The sequence below is a fragment of the Mus caroli genome, unplaced genomic scaffold (genome assembly GCF_978045245.1).
Source record: "Mus caroli unplaced genomic scaffold, Mus_caroli_1 scaffold_8, whole genome shotgun sequence".
NCBI classification, from domain to species: domain Eukaryota; kingdom Metazoa; phylum Chordata; class Mammalia; order Rodentia; family Muridae; genus Mus; species Mus caroli.
The window spans coordinates 2684412-2699734 of NW_028227263.1; the positions used below are offsets into that span (position 1 = coordinate 2684412).

Sequence of the window (15323 nt, forward strand, 5' to 3'; positions counted from 1 at the left end):
GCCAAGCCAGCCTTCCCTTCATTGTGCACCTGGTGGCCCCCCAAAGGCTGCTAGGAGATCCCAGGCAAAGCAGAGGTTAGGAGCACTTAGTAAGATCTATCTGGCTGCTATTCGAGGTGCCTCGCAGCCCGCCCTGCCTGCTTAGGCAGGTGGAGGCTGCGCGCTCCGCCCGAGCAGATCCAGGGGACTGTCCCCTGCTTGGCAAGTAGGTCCCTGTGAGGACCCTCTACCCAGCTACCTGCGCCTTAACTCAGTCGGCCGGGATGCGTCTACCTTGTAACCCTCTAACTGAGCACAGGTCCCTCCACTACCACTGAGGCCTAGGGTGCCACGCACGTTGGTTCGCACCACGCGCCCATGTTGCACAAGCACAGGGCACCCCGGAAACATGACATGGGACCTCGATTTTTAGGGATAGACACCCAGGATTTAGTGGGCCTGCTGGGGCGCACAGTCCCCCCCCCATCTTTGCCACCAGGCACCCCACTCCCCCCCACCGGCAACCCCCGTGCCCAGGGCCCCCGACCCGCATTCCCCGCGTGGCTCGAGTTGCGGGGGCGGTCCCGGGGCGGGGCGAGGGCCCTGCGGACGCCCATTGGCGCGGGCGTAAGGCCAGCGGGGCCCGAGCGGGCGCCGAGCCGCGGGGTGGCGCGGCTATAAGAACCGGGCGTTGGCGCCCGGAGTTCGCCTGCTCTCCGGCGGAGCTGCGTGAGGCCAGGCCGGCCCCCGGCCCCCCCTTCCGGCCGCCCCCGCCTCCTGGCCCACGCCCGCCCGCGCTCGGCCCGCCAGCGCCTCCATCCGGGCTGGCGGCCCCGCGTCGACGCCGTCCGCCACCTCGCTGCTGCTAACTCCTGTGCAGGGCGCCGTCGGCGGGGCCGCGCTCCGTCGGGCCTGCGGATCTCCCCACCGCCTCCTCCTCTATCTACCTCAACACCCCATTCCTGCTTCGCCAGAGGAGGCGGTCCCCACCGCAGGCAGTCCGGCTTGCAGGTCGCCGGCGTTGTCATCCCCCGCGCTCCCCCTCCCAGCCCTCCCCGGCGCGCAGCCCGGCTGCTCCCCTCTTTTCGCTGCAGTCCCGAGCAGCTGAGGCGCCGCCACGCCTGTCCCCCCCACAAGAAGCCCGGGCTTACGACGGCTGAGGGCTCCGTCGACCCTAACCGAGCTGGGTGCCTGTGGCCGGGGTGACGCCTCCATTCCTCCCCCCTCAACACCGTCCTCGGTCCTTCGAAGTTGCATCCTCTCCTCTGCTTAGGGTGCGCCCCCCCTCGCGCACCCGCTTACCCGCCACCTTTCCTAAGCTCCCCTCCTGCCCCCTCCCCGTTCCTCCTCGCCTCAGACTCCCTCCCCCTCACGTCCGCCCTCTGCCTTCGCCTACCCAAGTGGATTAATTATACGCTTTCTGTTTCTCTCCGTGCTGTCCTCTCCCGCTGTGAGCCTACCCGCCTCTCACTGTCCTCTCTCCCTCTCTCCCTCTCTGTGGTCCCCCCCTTTCACGTTCACTCTGTCTCTCTCACTATCTCTGCCCCCCAACTATCCTTGATACAACAGCTGACCTCATTTCCCGATACCTTTCCCCCCCCGAAAGTACAATATCTGGCCCGCCCCAGCCCTAAGATACCCTAAAGAAGCAGAAGAGACGCCCCCCTCCCCACCAAAAAAGCCATCTCCCCGTTCTGTCCCGTCGCACATTCGGCCTCTGCGACTCGGGCAGAGCGGCGCTGGCAGAGGAGTGCCCGGCAGAAGGGCCTTCGCCCGCTGTTCGGTTTGCATACCCGCAGCAGGGAGATGGGCGGCAGCGTCGCCGGCTTCCAGGTAAGGGCTCTCAGTGGCCCTGGGAGTGGGGGGTGCGCAGGGCCCGGCTTGGGCATGGCGGGACTGGTGCGGTGGGTGGGGGGCTGGGGGCTCGTTCCCTAAGCAAACTCTTGTTCCCCCTTGCGCCATGGAGTGGGGGAAGGGGCGGGGGTATGGGGACTGTTGGGGAGGGGGTGCGTAAGTTGAACTCACAGGAGACTTCCTGGTGCTTTACTGTGTGTTGGGGAAGGGGGGGATGGATGAGCTGCATAAAATGTACGATTCGTGCTGTGCAGGCCCTGTACACCCCCCCCCCAAGGGTGCTGAGTGATGAGGAGGGGGGCAGAGTCTCCGAAGCCCACCCTGGTATGTTGACTTTGTGCCAATGAGACAGGAAGGAAAACTGGGTGGGCGGGGCCAAGAGCCCCCCCAAAATTGGCAAAAGAGTCAAGCCAGACCCCACAGTTAGCTTTTCCCCCCACCCACACACCCCAACTCTGTCCCCAACATTCCCAACCTGGAATGTTGGGGGGAGAGGGGACGGTTTCGGGCTCAGAAGGGCAGAGATGTTACAGTTCAAAGAGAAATAACTGCCCCTGCCTTTTACTGGGTGGAACTTTCCATAGGAGGATGTGGGAAGGAGCCCCCTCCCTCCCCCCATTAGTCTGTGCAGAAAGGGCTGGGGGCGCACGATGAGGCCCCCCTCCCACTGGTGGTACTTTGCTAAGGAATGGTCCAAGGCTAGCTCTTGGGGGTGCAGGAGAAAAGGGACTGGCTGGAAGGAGGGAGGGGGCGGGTGCAAAGGGGGCGGGGGGAGTGGTCAGCAGGGAGGGGGTGGGGGGTAGGGTGGAGCCGGGACTGGGAGGAGCCACTCAGACATTAAAAAGCGGAGGCACTGACCAGTTCGCAAACTGGACATTAGCTTCTCCTGTGAGAACCTTCCAGCCTTTTCCTGTCTTCATCCTCTTCCAGCCCCAGCGGCCTCCTTACCCAACTTCAGGTAACCAGGGCCGTGGAGCCAGGACCCTGCTGCCATCCCCACTCCGGCTTGCCCAGTGGGGTGGTCAGGGCACCGGGTAGCCTGAGGCCTCTGCCCTTGCAGCCGGGCCTGCTACTTCTCCCAAGCCTTCGTCCTCCCTCAGCCTCTGTCCTATGCCCCCATTAGATCCAGGCTTACTTACCTGCCCAGTCCTCTACTTTTCCTTCCTCTCTGCCTCCCCACTCCAACAAATTCGGGACTTCCCTGGGCCCTCACCTATCCCTTACCTCCTGGTCAATCTCCTGCTTGCTTCTCCTGGACACCTGGGCTGGACCAGCCAGTGTGATCTTGGCTTTGGGTAGGGACTTCGAGGTCAGCTCTGTCTGCCTGCCCCCCCTCCCAGCCCCCAGGACTAACTGCTGTAGCTATAGCCTGCTGATTGCAAGTGGTTGATGGCACAGAGGGTATTGGGAGGGTCGGTCTGGGTCTTGATGAAGTGGGCAAAGATGACTTTTAGTTACCCAAGGGAGCTCGAACAAATTTGTTTCTTGATTATTCCGCACTGGTCTCTCACATGCTTCTTTGCAGCAAGAAATCCCCTGGGCCTATGGAGCAGAGATTGAGGCTGCGGCCTGGAGGGCTCTACTTAACTGAAGGGTCAAGGGTGGCTTACTGTGGGTCATCGTGGCCTCCCACCACTAAAAAAGCTAGCTAACCATTGTCCCTGCCTGTAGCCACATAGCCTGTGGAGGGGGTGTGTCCCTCCAAAATGGGGTGTTCAGCCTCCCAGGGACCCAAACTGCTGCCCTGGGTAAATTTAGCTCTTATCAGAAAGATGATTCTATGGGCCATAAAGGGACCCTCTAGGGTCCCTGACCATGGATGGAAAGCTCTGAGGTGCCCAGGAAAGTCTATACTTGGAGGACTGGGTGACCCTGGAGAGCAAGGCTCACAGGAGTGCTGACTGTCCCGTTGCGCTAACCATTGGATTCTGACATGGGCCCTGCTCACCATGGCCTGGGAGGTGGGGTGGACGGGTGGGGCTGGCTCTGATGCTTAGGGAGGGGTGGCCAGCTGGGGGGCGGGTAGGTTGGGACTGGTCCCTTTGGATGCACATGCTCCACGGTGGGTGGGGTGGAGCTATCTGCCATCTTGGCCAATGCTTTGGAGGCCAGAGTAGGAGTGGCAGTAGTGATGTGCCCTTGGGCTGGCCCCACCCCCATGATGTCATAGCATGGAAACCAGGTCCAGTGTCCAGCACTGGCCCCTGCTGCTGTGGGTGTGGTTAAGCTGTAATTGCGCCCATGGATGGGTGGTCCTCAAGGGTTTCTTACAGTTCAAAGCCACCACGGGGTGCCTTCCTGGGGTCCATTGAATTTCTCCACACTCAAAGTAGTTTTTGACCTCAGCAATTCAAGTTCCCCTGTTTTCACAGGTTAAATAAATAGTGACATAGACGTCTTTCAAATTCCAATTGCATTTTTAATTAGGAGATGATAGGTGTCTTTGGTGGGGCGGGGGTGGGGGTGGGGGTGAGCCAGTCTCCTGGGATTAGGGGTGTGGCTTGGGGGCCTCTAGCTCAAAGCCTGCATTTCTTTCTCCAGGTACCAATGGGGATCCCAGTGGGGAAGTCGATGTTGGTGCTTCTCATCTCTTTGGCCTTCGCCTTGTGCTGCATCGCTGCTTACGGCCCCAGCGAGACTCTGTGCGGAGGGGAGCTTGTTGACACGCTTCAGTTTGTCTGTTCGGACCGCGGCTTCTACTTCAGTATGTAACTCCAGAGAGGTGGGGGCGGGGGGGCAAGCCTCCCTGGGTGGGGTGACAGTTCGTACACTGGTCTGGCCTTGCTCTTAAGCTACCCCTCCCCCCTGGGCAAGGTCGTAATCTCATAGTCACAAGTCTGATAGTTTTTAAAGTTTTTAAAGTTAATAAAAGCAAAACCAAATGTGGATGTCAAGTCTCAGCCAGGTTGAGAGTGCACGTGTAGTTTGGGGGTACAAGGGGAGAGCTGGACCTTGGCCATCCAACTTGAGGGGTTCCCAGAACTACAACATGGGGTGCTTGCCTGCTTTCAATGTTCATGCTTCTCTAGATTTCCCAGTTGGGGGAGGGGCTGGGCATGGACTCACTGCTCACAGAAGGCAGTGATGGGGACACATGGGTGGGGCATGCCTGGGAGGGGCAGGGGCACCAGAATGGATGACTATCCTTGCTGGCATGAGCCACTCTATCTTCCTCGCCTGGTCCTGGACACGCAGCCTCTTCTTCTTCACTTCTGCCTACCTGCCTGTGAACTGCTCTGGAAACTACTCCTGCTCATGGGTACTGCAGGACCAGTCCTTGGTCGAGAGCCACTCCTGCATGGAGGGGCTTCACAGATAGGAGGGCCCCAAGCCCAACCTCGGACCGTGGGGGAGAGGGGGAAGACGGGAGAAGAGAAGGGAGTGGTTTTTGGGTGCCTCACTCCTCCCCTCCCGTCTTGTTCTCTCCTGCCCTATCTTCCCTTCCTGTCACAGTTCAGCAATGGGGGTTGGGGGTGGGCCCCTCAGGATGGGCCCCAAGTACAGGGACCACACCTGTGTCCACCATGGCCCCCTCGAGGGGCTCACCCCCTCCTCCTCCCTGTTTTCCAAACCACTCCAGTGTGGCCTCTGGTCTCCATGGAGTCTGTGGGACAGTGAAGCTGTGCTGTGTTAGTTACCAGACAGGAGGCACCAGATGCCAGGGGCTGGTCCTGCAGCATGCACCTTTATTTTTCCTTTCTGGGCATCTTGGCCTGTCTGGCTCACACTTCTACCACATCCCTGCAGGGTGACCTAGTATCCGGCCAGGGTCTAGTGGAAGGGCAGGGATAGTTCCTTCCTTCTTCAGCCTTCCCCGGGCAGGGGGGGGGGGGCGGGGGCTGGGGAGGCCACCCCTATGGGTGCTGACTCCAGTAGACACTAACTGAAGTTGTCTGTCCTGTGGAACTTCCAGGCAGGCCTTCAAGCCGTGCCAACCGTCGCAGCCGTGGCATCGTGGAAGAGTGCTGCTTCCGCAGCTGCGACCTGGCCCTCCTGGAGACATACTGTGCCACCCCCGCCAAGTCCGAGAGGGACGTGTCTACCTCTCAGGCCGTACTTCCGGTAGGTAGCTAGGTGGGGTTGAAGGAATTATGGGGTGAGACAAAGAGACCACTCACTTCTTGATTTGGGGTACCACGAAGCCCCCCTCACACATTTTACTGTCAGCCTCTGCTCATTAACATAGATATTTCTGGGAAGTTGCCCTGAGCTGAGGTGACTCTAGTGGGAATGGGGATATGCGACACCTAGATGGGAGCTCAGGCTAACATGGTACCCTGAAACCTGCTGACTAGCACCTCCTCTCCAGGACGACTTCCCCAGATACCCCGTGGGCAAGTTCTTCCAATATGACACCTGGAGACAGTCCGCGGGACGCCTGCGCAGAGGCCTGCCTGCCCTCCTGCGTGCCCGCCGGGGTCGCATGCTTGCCAAAGAGCTCGAAGCGTTCAGAGAGGCCAAACGTCATCGTCCCCTGATCGTGTTACCACCCAAAGACCCCGCCCACGGGGGAGCCTCTTCGGAGATGTCCAGCAACCATCAGTGAACCAAATTATGTGGTAATTCTGCAATGTAGTACCATCAATCTGTGACCTCCTCTTGAGCAGGGACAGTTCCATCACGTCCCACACTAAGATCTCTCTGCTCCACTCCCTCCCCAGGTTTCTCCCTACCCACCCCCATGCCCCGCCTCCCCACATCAGGCTGTTCCCCTTGCCCCACACCATCGGGCAAGGGGATCTCAGCAATTCTAAAAAAACAAATTTGATTGGCTCTAAACAACCCAATTGACACCCCCCAAATTATATATTCACATTTAAAAAAAAAACTTTAAAAACTACAGTCCCTTTAAAACAAATTGGCTTTTAAGAAACTCCATAACTGATAATCTAAAAATTAAATAACTAAAGAAATTAATTGGCTAAAAACATACTAAAAATTAATTGGCTTAAAAACAATTGGCAAAATCAAATAATTCGGCGCCCCCCCCCCTTCATCTTCTTTCCATTTGGATCTTTAGTCAAATTGGCTAAGACTTGGATCTCAGAACCCAAGAAGAAAGGAAGGGGACCCAAAATTTTGCAGGTGGCATGTCATTGCTTCAGTGCCCTCTCCTTATCCCAAGCACTTTTAGTGTAAAGCTGGCTGAGAACAACAATAGCCGCCCAAACTCTTTCTTCACTGGTCATTCCATCACAAATGTCCCCCATGTCACCAAGGGGGCTGGGTGAAAGAACCCAAGGAGAAGAACAGAACATGAAAACTGGAAATAGAACTTAATTGGCACAAGCCCCCAGTCCCAAAATCTCACTTTTCTCTACCTACCCTAAAAAGCACATGATTATACTCACACCCACAGGCATTAACACACACATACACATAACACATATGCAGACACACACACACACACACACAGGTATGCACACCCACATAATTGGATGAAAACACTGAAATGGCTGAACAACTTCGATTCGAACCACATTGCCCAAATCAAGGCCCGTCTCAAATTCCCTGAGCAGTTTGCATGGTTTGAGCTCTCCTCCCAATCCATCTAGTTTCTGCTGCTGCCTATTGGCTCTATGTGTGACCAGGCTGCTAGTTCTGTCTTTCTCAGTGAGGGAGGTGTTCTAGCAAGGCTCAATTCCATCTAAGCACCTGTCCACATGGTGAGCCCGGTGCTCCCCAACCCCCCTCCCCCATGAGGACCAATGACTAGCCAGTGTAGAATAAGTTTGGCCAGATAAGGAGATGGCACTGCCAAGTGATACATGCTGCCCAAGTAACCTGACCCCTAGTTGTGCTCCTGGGAAGAAAGATCTGGGGGACAACCCCTACCCTGAGCACACCTATGGGCCATCTCTGTCAGTCTCCTGGGGAGCCCCCACATTTTAGGGGCTCCCCAGGAGACTCACACTGATGTGGGGAGTGTGGGAAGTCTGGCGGTTGGAGGGGTGGGTGGGGGGCAGTGGGGGCTGGGTGGGGGGAGCTATGGGTAGGAAGTGGTCCCAGAGAGGTTTTAGGTGGAAGAATCAGGAGGAGTCACAGGTCAACTTGCAGAATTACTGAAGAATTAGGACCCCAAATTTTATGCCAATTGATCTATTCCCCTCTTTTTATTTCTGGGGCCGGTTTTTTCCTTTTTTTTTTTAATCCCTCCTTAGCTTTTTATGCGCTCATAATCAATTGTACCCATTCCCTACATAACGGGAGCAGTGATCAAGTAATGAATGCATCGAGCCATCAACACCAGCTAGAGCCATCAACACCGGCTAGAGCCATCAACACCGGCTAGAGCCATCAACACCGGCTAGAGCCATCAACACCGGCTACCACAATGTCCTGCTCTCCACAACCTTGATTTTTTTTTTTTTTATCTCTCTCTATCGCTTGGCCTGAGTTGGGAGTGGAGTCTCTGTGGGGTGCTGGCCACGCACCCACAGAGAAATAAAAGGAATTGAGAAGGCCACTACCTGGCCTGACTTCTGGGGACAGTGGCTGGTCCCCAGAAGTTCTGAGGAGTGGAGGGGGCGTGGGGCAGTGTCCCCTCAGGTGTTAGGAAGGTGCTCGGAGGCCACTAAAGATGGGGCTCCCAGCTGGCCACTGCCAGTTGGGGGGGAAGGGGATAGAGATGTGAGAGTAGACAGGTTCCATCAGGCGGGAGCAAGTGGCTGCCTTCTGAGCATTTGGGGGAGATCCTCTCCCGTCCCTCAGTGTCATCTTGCCCACTCATCAGCACCCCACCTTGCCCCCAGGAGGTCTGGAGCTCTACAGACCTCCTGGGGGCAAGGTGGGGTGAGGCCCGGAGTTGGGGAAGCTAGGAGGCTAAAAGCCTACAGAGCCAGGAGAACTGTATACATGGGGTCATCTGGGCCCTGGGGCCTGAGGGTCTGGTGAGCCGTAGCAGCCACTCCACGGTGCCTAGGACTGCGGCGGGGAACAGGGCGACTGGAGGTTTACCTCACCCCCACTTCTGCTTCCAGTGCAGTCCCCCTGCCCAACAGTCCAACTAGCAATCTAGAGGCCTGAGGCTTCTGGGCCCAGGTGACAGGACTGGCACCACCCTGGGGGCGGTGTGTGTTAGTCAAGCATGGCACAGAGGGTCCCTCAGCAAGTGCCTAAAGAATGGGCCATTTGGAACATTGGACAGAAACTCAAAGAGTAAATTGTTATAATTGGAGACTATGAATTGGCCTGGTATCCAAAACATCTCGAGGCACCCTAAATTACCTGCCCATTTGGCTGGACACCCACCCAGTGTTAATATGCCTCGTGGGATGGGTGCTTTCAGGGGCATTTGCTGACCACCCTCTGTGTCCCCACATTTGCAGTTCTCCCCATCATAGGTCACCCTGATGCAGGCACCTCCCTGGCCTCCCATGCCTAGTGTGGCCCTCCATCTTGTCTCTTCCCTACTGTCTTCAGTGGGATCCCCTCTTGGGTCCCTCCCTTTGTCATCATGTGAAGACTTCCCACGCGTCGAACGCCATATGTCACCTGTGCCACTGTCCATGTCATCCAGCAGTGGCCCCAGGTGTTTGCCTCAACTCAGTCCCTCTAACATGCATTTTCTGGCAAAATCCAAAGCTTGGGTTTTGTTTTTAACCTGTTAACGCTCGCAAACCTAATAAAGCATTTAAAATACTATTTATTGAGTTCTTTCCTCTTTTATTTGGGGGAGGGGGCAAAGGGAGGGAAGGTTGGGTGGGAGGGAGGGGAGGAGTAAAGGGTTCCTGATGCCTGGGGGAGGGGGACAAAGGGGCAGCAGATGAAGAGGAAAAGCCTTTGAAGTATGAGAATTGGGGCTCAATAAGGCACTTTGAGGAATCCAGAGGGTAGAGGACATTTGCCCTAAGTCCTCATAGATGGGGTGCTGTGGCGCTAAAGGGGTCCCATGATGTTTTCAGATGAGCCATGAATACCTACCCCAGGGAACATTGCCCTTAGCCTTGGGAGTTGGGGAGCAAGATGGGTGAGGACTTGTGGTTGGTGATGGACATGGGGACTCAGGGTGAGACCACCTAAGATGGTTTCCCTGCGCATGCAGTCATCCCTACTGTTCCCTCTATAAAGGCTATGCTAGAGCCTGTCCCCAGTAGTCATTAGACCCACTTGCCCAGTGGTAGTGGTCTTTGGCATCCCTGACCCTGGGAGTAAAGTGAGGCCAACCCCTAGATGCTTGAAACCTGGCCTGGGTATCTTCTTTCTGCACCTTTACAAGTCCTTAGTCCCCCACTTATCCTAGTGCAAGTGGGCACATGCCCTTCCCCCTGTGGGAGGAGCCCAGGCTGGGGCAGCGCTGAGGTCCTGTGCCTGGCACCCTGCTCCTTTTCCCCAGTTATTGCTACACACTAGCATTTCTTTTTACTGTGTTTGGCTAGTTTTTTGATAGAGAGGCTCACACTCTACCCCAGGCAAGCTTGGAACTGCACATGGATGGATGTCCATGCTGGCCTGGAACTCATGGCAGTCTCAATCCTGCCCCAGATACCTGGGCACTGAAATTACAGGTGCAAGCCATTAGCTTTTAGTTTTGTTTGCACTCCGGAGTCTCTGCTGGGCATGCTAAAGGGGGACTTCCGGGCAGCCTACAAATCCAAGGGCTGCTTTTAAACTCAGGGTACACAGGAGTCATGTGGGGGGGGCTGCTTAGAAGACACAAGCTCATCCTTGAAGAGGAAGACTGGATAGCAGCAGCAAGGTGAAAATGAAGGGCACTGGCCAGCCTCTGGCTTGACAGAGTTGTGGCTAGTTCGGGGACTGGATCTGAGCAGACCACCTTCCCACCCAGTGAGTCTTTCTTCTGAGACTCTTCAGTATCTTCTAGGTGGGTGGAGGAAGGCTCAGAGATGCCCACTCCTTTGAGGACTATTCAGTGTGTTCTCACCAGTCCCATATAGTCTCCTGAAAGCCCACTGTGGGCCTGTCCACCTTCTGTCAATTCCACAGTTGACTAGGACACTATGGAGCTGCCCTGGGGGTGTCCAGGCACCAGACTCTTACCCCTTTTCCCAAGCTGGTTCCTTTCCTGACTTGCTAACCAAGATCACCTAAACCTGGAGTTCTTGGCACCTCCCGATATATCCGCTCGTCCCTGATGAACCCCTAGAGCTCTGGGATGCCCTCCTTGACCCACTGTTGTTGGCCTTTACTCTCTCAGCAGTGGGCACATGCCTTCTCCAGGGCCTCCTCTGACCTCCCTGAAGTCTTGGGTAAAATAAACCACTTTGCCCAGTCTTTTGGGGTCAGTCTTCACCGCTAAGAAACCCTCCTCTGGGTTGCCTTAACACCCCTTAACCCCCACCTGAGTGCTCCAGGACTCTTTTCTCTCCATTTCCTGCTTGGCAAATTCTGCTTGTCAAAGTTTTTCCCTCTGCAGATCCAGTTATCTGTCTAGTTAACTGCCTGTCTCTCTGCCCACTTTTATGACTCTCATTCATCCATCCTTTTGCTTACTCATCCTCCAACCAATCATCCATCCATCTATTCTCCCCCTCATCTATTCCATACATATATCCATATATCTGTCCAAACATCCACCCATCTACTTACTCATACATTTAACCATCCACCCACCAATCCATCCATCTATCCATCCCCTTACCCACCAATCCATTTATCCATCCCCCTACCCATCTTTCTGCTGTTTCACCCACTGGTACACTTATTCAAGTACCCATCTGTCTACTTATCCACCCATCCATTGCCCTACCCACCTATGTCCTACATCCACCTACCTATCCTTGCCCATTTACCCATTCACCACCCATGCACCCACTCACCCTCTCATCTATCCCCCATCCATTAATGCACACATTCATCTACCTATCAATCTATTTACCTACCCATCCATAGCATCTATGTGTCTGCTATATAACCATCCATCAAACCACTTATCTATCTGCCCATTTGTCCTCAACCCACCTCCCATCTATCCACCAACTCCTCTACCTGTCCAGTCAGCCACACATCCCATATTAACCTATTCATCCACCTAACCTCTCATCTACCTATCCATATGTTTACCCACCCACCCATCATTCTACCCACCCATACTCTAATTCACTCATCAACCCATTCATCCACCTATTCACTCATTCATCAACCTACCAATCTACCAATTCATCTATACCCATTCATTTATTCATCCACCCACCCATCTATCCATCTACCCACCACTCAACCATCTATCCATCCACCCATCCACCATGACTTGTTCATTTATCTACTCACTGACTCATTAAGCCACCTATTTGTCCATCTGCCTACCTGCTCACCCATCCACCCACCCACCAACCATCTGTCTATCTATCCATTACCCACCCGCTATCCATTCACCCATCACTTCCCCATCCACACATGTGGGTGGGCATCTATAATGTTCAGGATGCCTCATCAGGGGCTGGGTGAGTGTGATGGAAGTGCTGAATGGGCCTCACCAAGAAGATGACACGCAGACTGTAGAAAGTATAGAGAAGAACATGTAAGGGGTGGAATACACATGCCTAGACCTAGAGCATTAGAGCATCATTACTCGGAATGGGGTAGGGTTGCAGCAGCAGGAGGGACAAATGTAAGTGATGATGTCAGAGCTGGAACAAGGTCAGGACACATGGGCCATCTAAAGCCATTGCTATCCACTCAGCAAACACTTATGGACATCTCTTCACTGGGTTGAATGATGTCCTCCAGAAATACATATTTATCTCTGGACACTGGGACCTATGAATGTGACCTTATTTAAAGAAAAGAAGGGCCTTCAAAATTATAGAAGGACTTTGCAATGACATTATTTTGAATTTAGGGTAGGCCTAACTCAAATGAAAGTTGTCCTCAAGAGACCTGAGACGGTTACATATGGAATAAATTTATAGACAAAGACAGAGGCAGGGACTGGAGTTATGAAGTCACAAGCCAGAGGATGCCTGGGGGTCCTTGGGAGCTGGAAGAGTTAGGAAGGACCACAACCTAGTGTCTTGGAAAGGAGCATGGCCTTGGCACACCTTGATATTAGGCTCCCGGTCTTTAATGAAATGTGTTACGATTGTAGAAGCTCCCAGTTTGTGGTTGTTTAGGAAAGGGATTACACTAGAGTGCCCTCCTTCTGTTATAGCACAGCACAGGTCTGGGTATGGAAGGTCCCATAACAAGTAACCTCAAGAAGAGCTTCTAGTTAGTGGTCTAACCCTGCCAGGCCACATCTCCATTGCCCTAGGTAGGGCATTGTCCCACTTACCTCCCTGCAGCAGCTCCCAAGTGGTGGTACATGAAATACCAGACACCATCCCACTTCTGCTTGGAACATGCTAGATGCCTCTAGATAAGCCAACCAACTTGTGGTGACCAGAAGCCACCTTGATACACCCAGCCAACCACTACTATCCCTAACAATTGTCCCAGTCACAAGCGCCTGATATCTGGGGACCTTTGACCTTCTGCAAGGGCTGCACTGTCTGGACCACTTCCCCTGAGAGACCTGTTCCAAGTACCCTTCCATCACAAAGCCTATCCTGAGTACCCTGTACACAATGGCATTTCATATGTATGGATTCCACAAAGGCTCTAGGAATAAAGAGAATAGGTTTCAAAATGGTACCACTTATGCCCATTTGTTCTCCCAGGACATCCTAAAAATCTTTCCACCCCTTATCTCCATGCCCACAACCTATAAGACAGACTCTACCACACACGCCCCCAGTCATATTCTTCATGAGAGCAGAGTGATGAGTCCAGATCTTGCCTTTGTCCACTTAGAATCCTCTGTGGCTCACATGGACTGTTGGGTGAAACTCAGAGACTGACTATGCTTTGGGTTCTTCAGCATATGACATTGGCCCATATCTCAGTTGTCACATACCAATTCTTTCATCTCCTAGATTCCCTCACTCAGTGTCCCCACACCCAGTCCTGAAAGGTGGCTGTCCTCTCTCCCAGACCCTTTGGCATCTGGCATCACCCTGACTGCCTTGGCATGCTTTCTGCTATCCTGGGCAGTTCTTTTCTGAACCCCCAAATGTCTGATCTTCTTTAGATAGCAGTTGGGCCCCTTTCCCTGTTCCCTAGAGATGCAGAGAAGTGCAAGATGTCTGCTTTCGGATTCTCCCAGAATTTGTCTGGATTTCTCTGTAGCTTTCACTGTAGAGCTGGCCACAGAAATGGTCCTTCTGGGGACCCCAGGACAACCTCTTGGGAGACCCAGGCTTATTCATGTCCATCTTCTTCAGGGGTGAGTCCTAGTCTTCTCTGGCCTCTTACTCTTGGACTGAGTCCCTGGAGCAGGTCATTAGACTCATCTTTAAACACTTGTTTCCACCTGCCTTGGTGTACTGACACCCAGGGTCCTCAGGTCTCCCCAGTCACTGAGGCCTGGCTCCCAGGAGCTCTTGCCTAGGCATAGACAGGTTGGGGTTAGAGGCAGTGCCATGCTGACAGTACCCTCCAAGCCTGGTCTCTCTACCTGCTCTGCTGAGCCCTGCCCCTGCCCAGCCCCCTTCTGGCTGCTGGGCCCAAGGCCTGAGGCCTCATTAGCGCAGCCTGCAGCCTCTCCTGCTCCCAGCCCCAGCCAACCCTGGCCTCGGCCGGCCAGAAACCAAAGAGAAAATGCCTGTTTATGCCAGTTATGCCGAAAGCAAAACAGTTTGTGGTTTGTGACCCAAATTTTTTGCCTTTTTTTTTTTTCAGAACATAACAAAGCCCAAGACAACTCCCTCCCTGCCCCCACCCTCCCCCCAGGCAGACAGAACTGATCTGTTTACACTGGCTGCTATGCACCCCCACTGGCCTAGGCTCTGGCCTTGCCCTCATCCTGAGTACTGGGCGCCCCCAGAAAGGGGTTTGTAGGCCCGGTGAAGTGGCAAGGAAAGTGAAGGAAGCAGAGGAGGCTCTGTCTCCCCTGGGGCAATAGAAGGATACATCTGGAGTCTACGAGTATTAGGGCTCAGTCAGACTTGATCCATCCTGGACAGAGGAGGAAGGTGGGGAAAGCACGGTGGTGCGGTTGATCCCCAGGTCTGCCCTGAGGTGCCAAGAGCTTACCTCCACTTCATGAGACTGGTGCCTAGGCCAATAGGCCCTTAGACTACCTGTCCACTAGCCTCCTTCCTGCATCTCCTCATCCCTCAAGGTCCATGATGCCCTGAAGCCCACAGAGCAGGAATGTCTTCTGTCACCATGTCCTAAGTCAGGGGGTCAACAGATGAATAGCCAGGTATTTTCTGGTGGCCATTGTGAAGGTATGAACTACCTCTGAAGAGCTGGCTGGGATTGGTTGCTTGAACTGTGGAAGTCCTGTGGTCAGGACTCTGGCCATACAGAAAGAAGGACAGGGCCCCCACTTGCTCTTGCTCTCTTGGGAGACAGGAAGCCTAGGCAAGCCTTTTCGTTGAACCGTATCACAGCTCCAAAGCAGACACTCTCTCACTCTTCCTAGGAAATTCTAGTCTACACTCGTTTTCATTCTCCTGTGTCTGTACCAGTCTGGATCATAGAAGGGG

The 15323-nt window shown here is 54.5% G+C and overlaps 1 protein-coding gene across 2 annotated transcripts; it reads left to right on the forward strand.

The window, feature by feature from the left end:
• Positions 1-992: 992 nt before the first annotated feature.
• On the forward strand, positions 993-7769 carry Igf2 (insulin like growth factor 2). 2 transcript variants are annotated; one of them, XM_021167671.3, is made up of 4 exons: positions 993-1812; positions 4375-4537; positions 5747-5895; positions 6143-7769. In XM_021167671.3, the coding sequence occupies exons 1-4, from the start codon at positions 1786-1788 to the stop codon at positions 6377-6379; spliced, it is 576 nt and encodes a 191-aa protein (XP_021023330.1). In that variant the 5' UTR covers positions 993-1785; the 3' UTR covers positions 6380-7769. The 2 variants fall into 2 exon arrangements, with proteins under 2 accessions (XP_021023330.1, XP_021023331.1); XM_021167672.3 differs by lacking the exon at positions 993-1812 and adding an exon at positions 2684-2791.
• The last annotated feature ends 7554 nt before the right edge of the window (positions 7770-15323 follow it).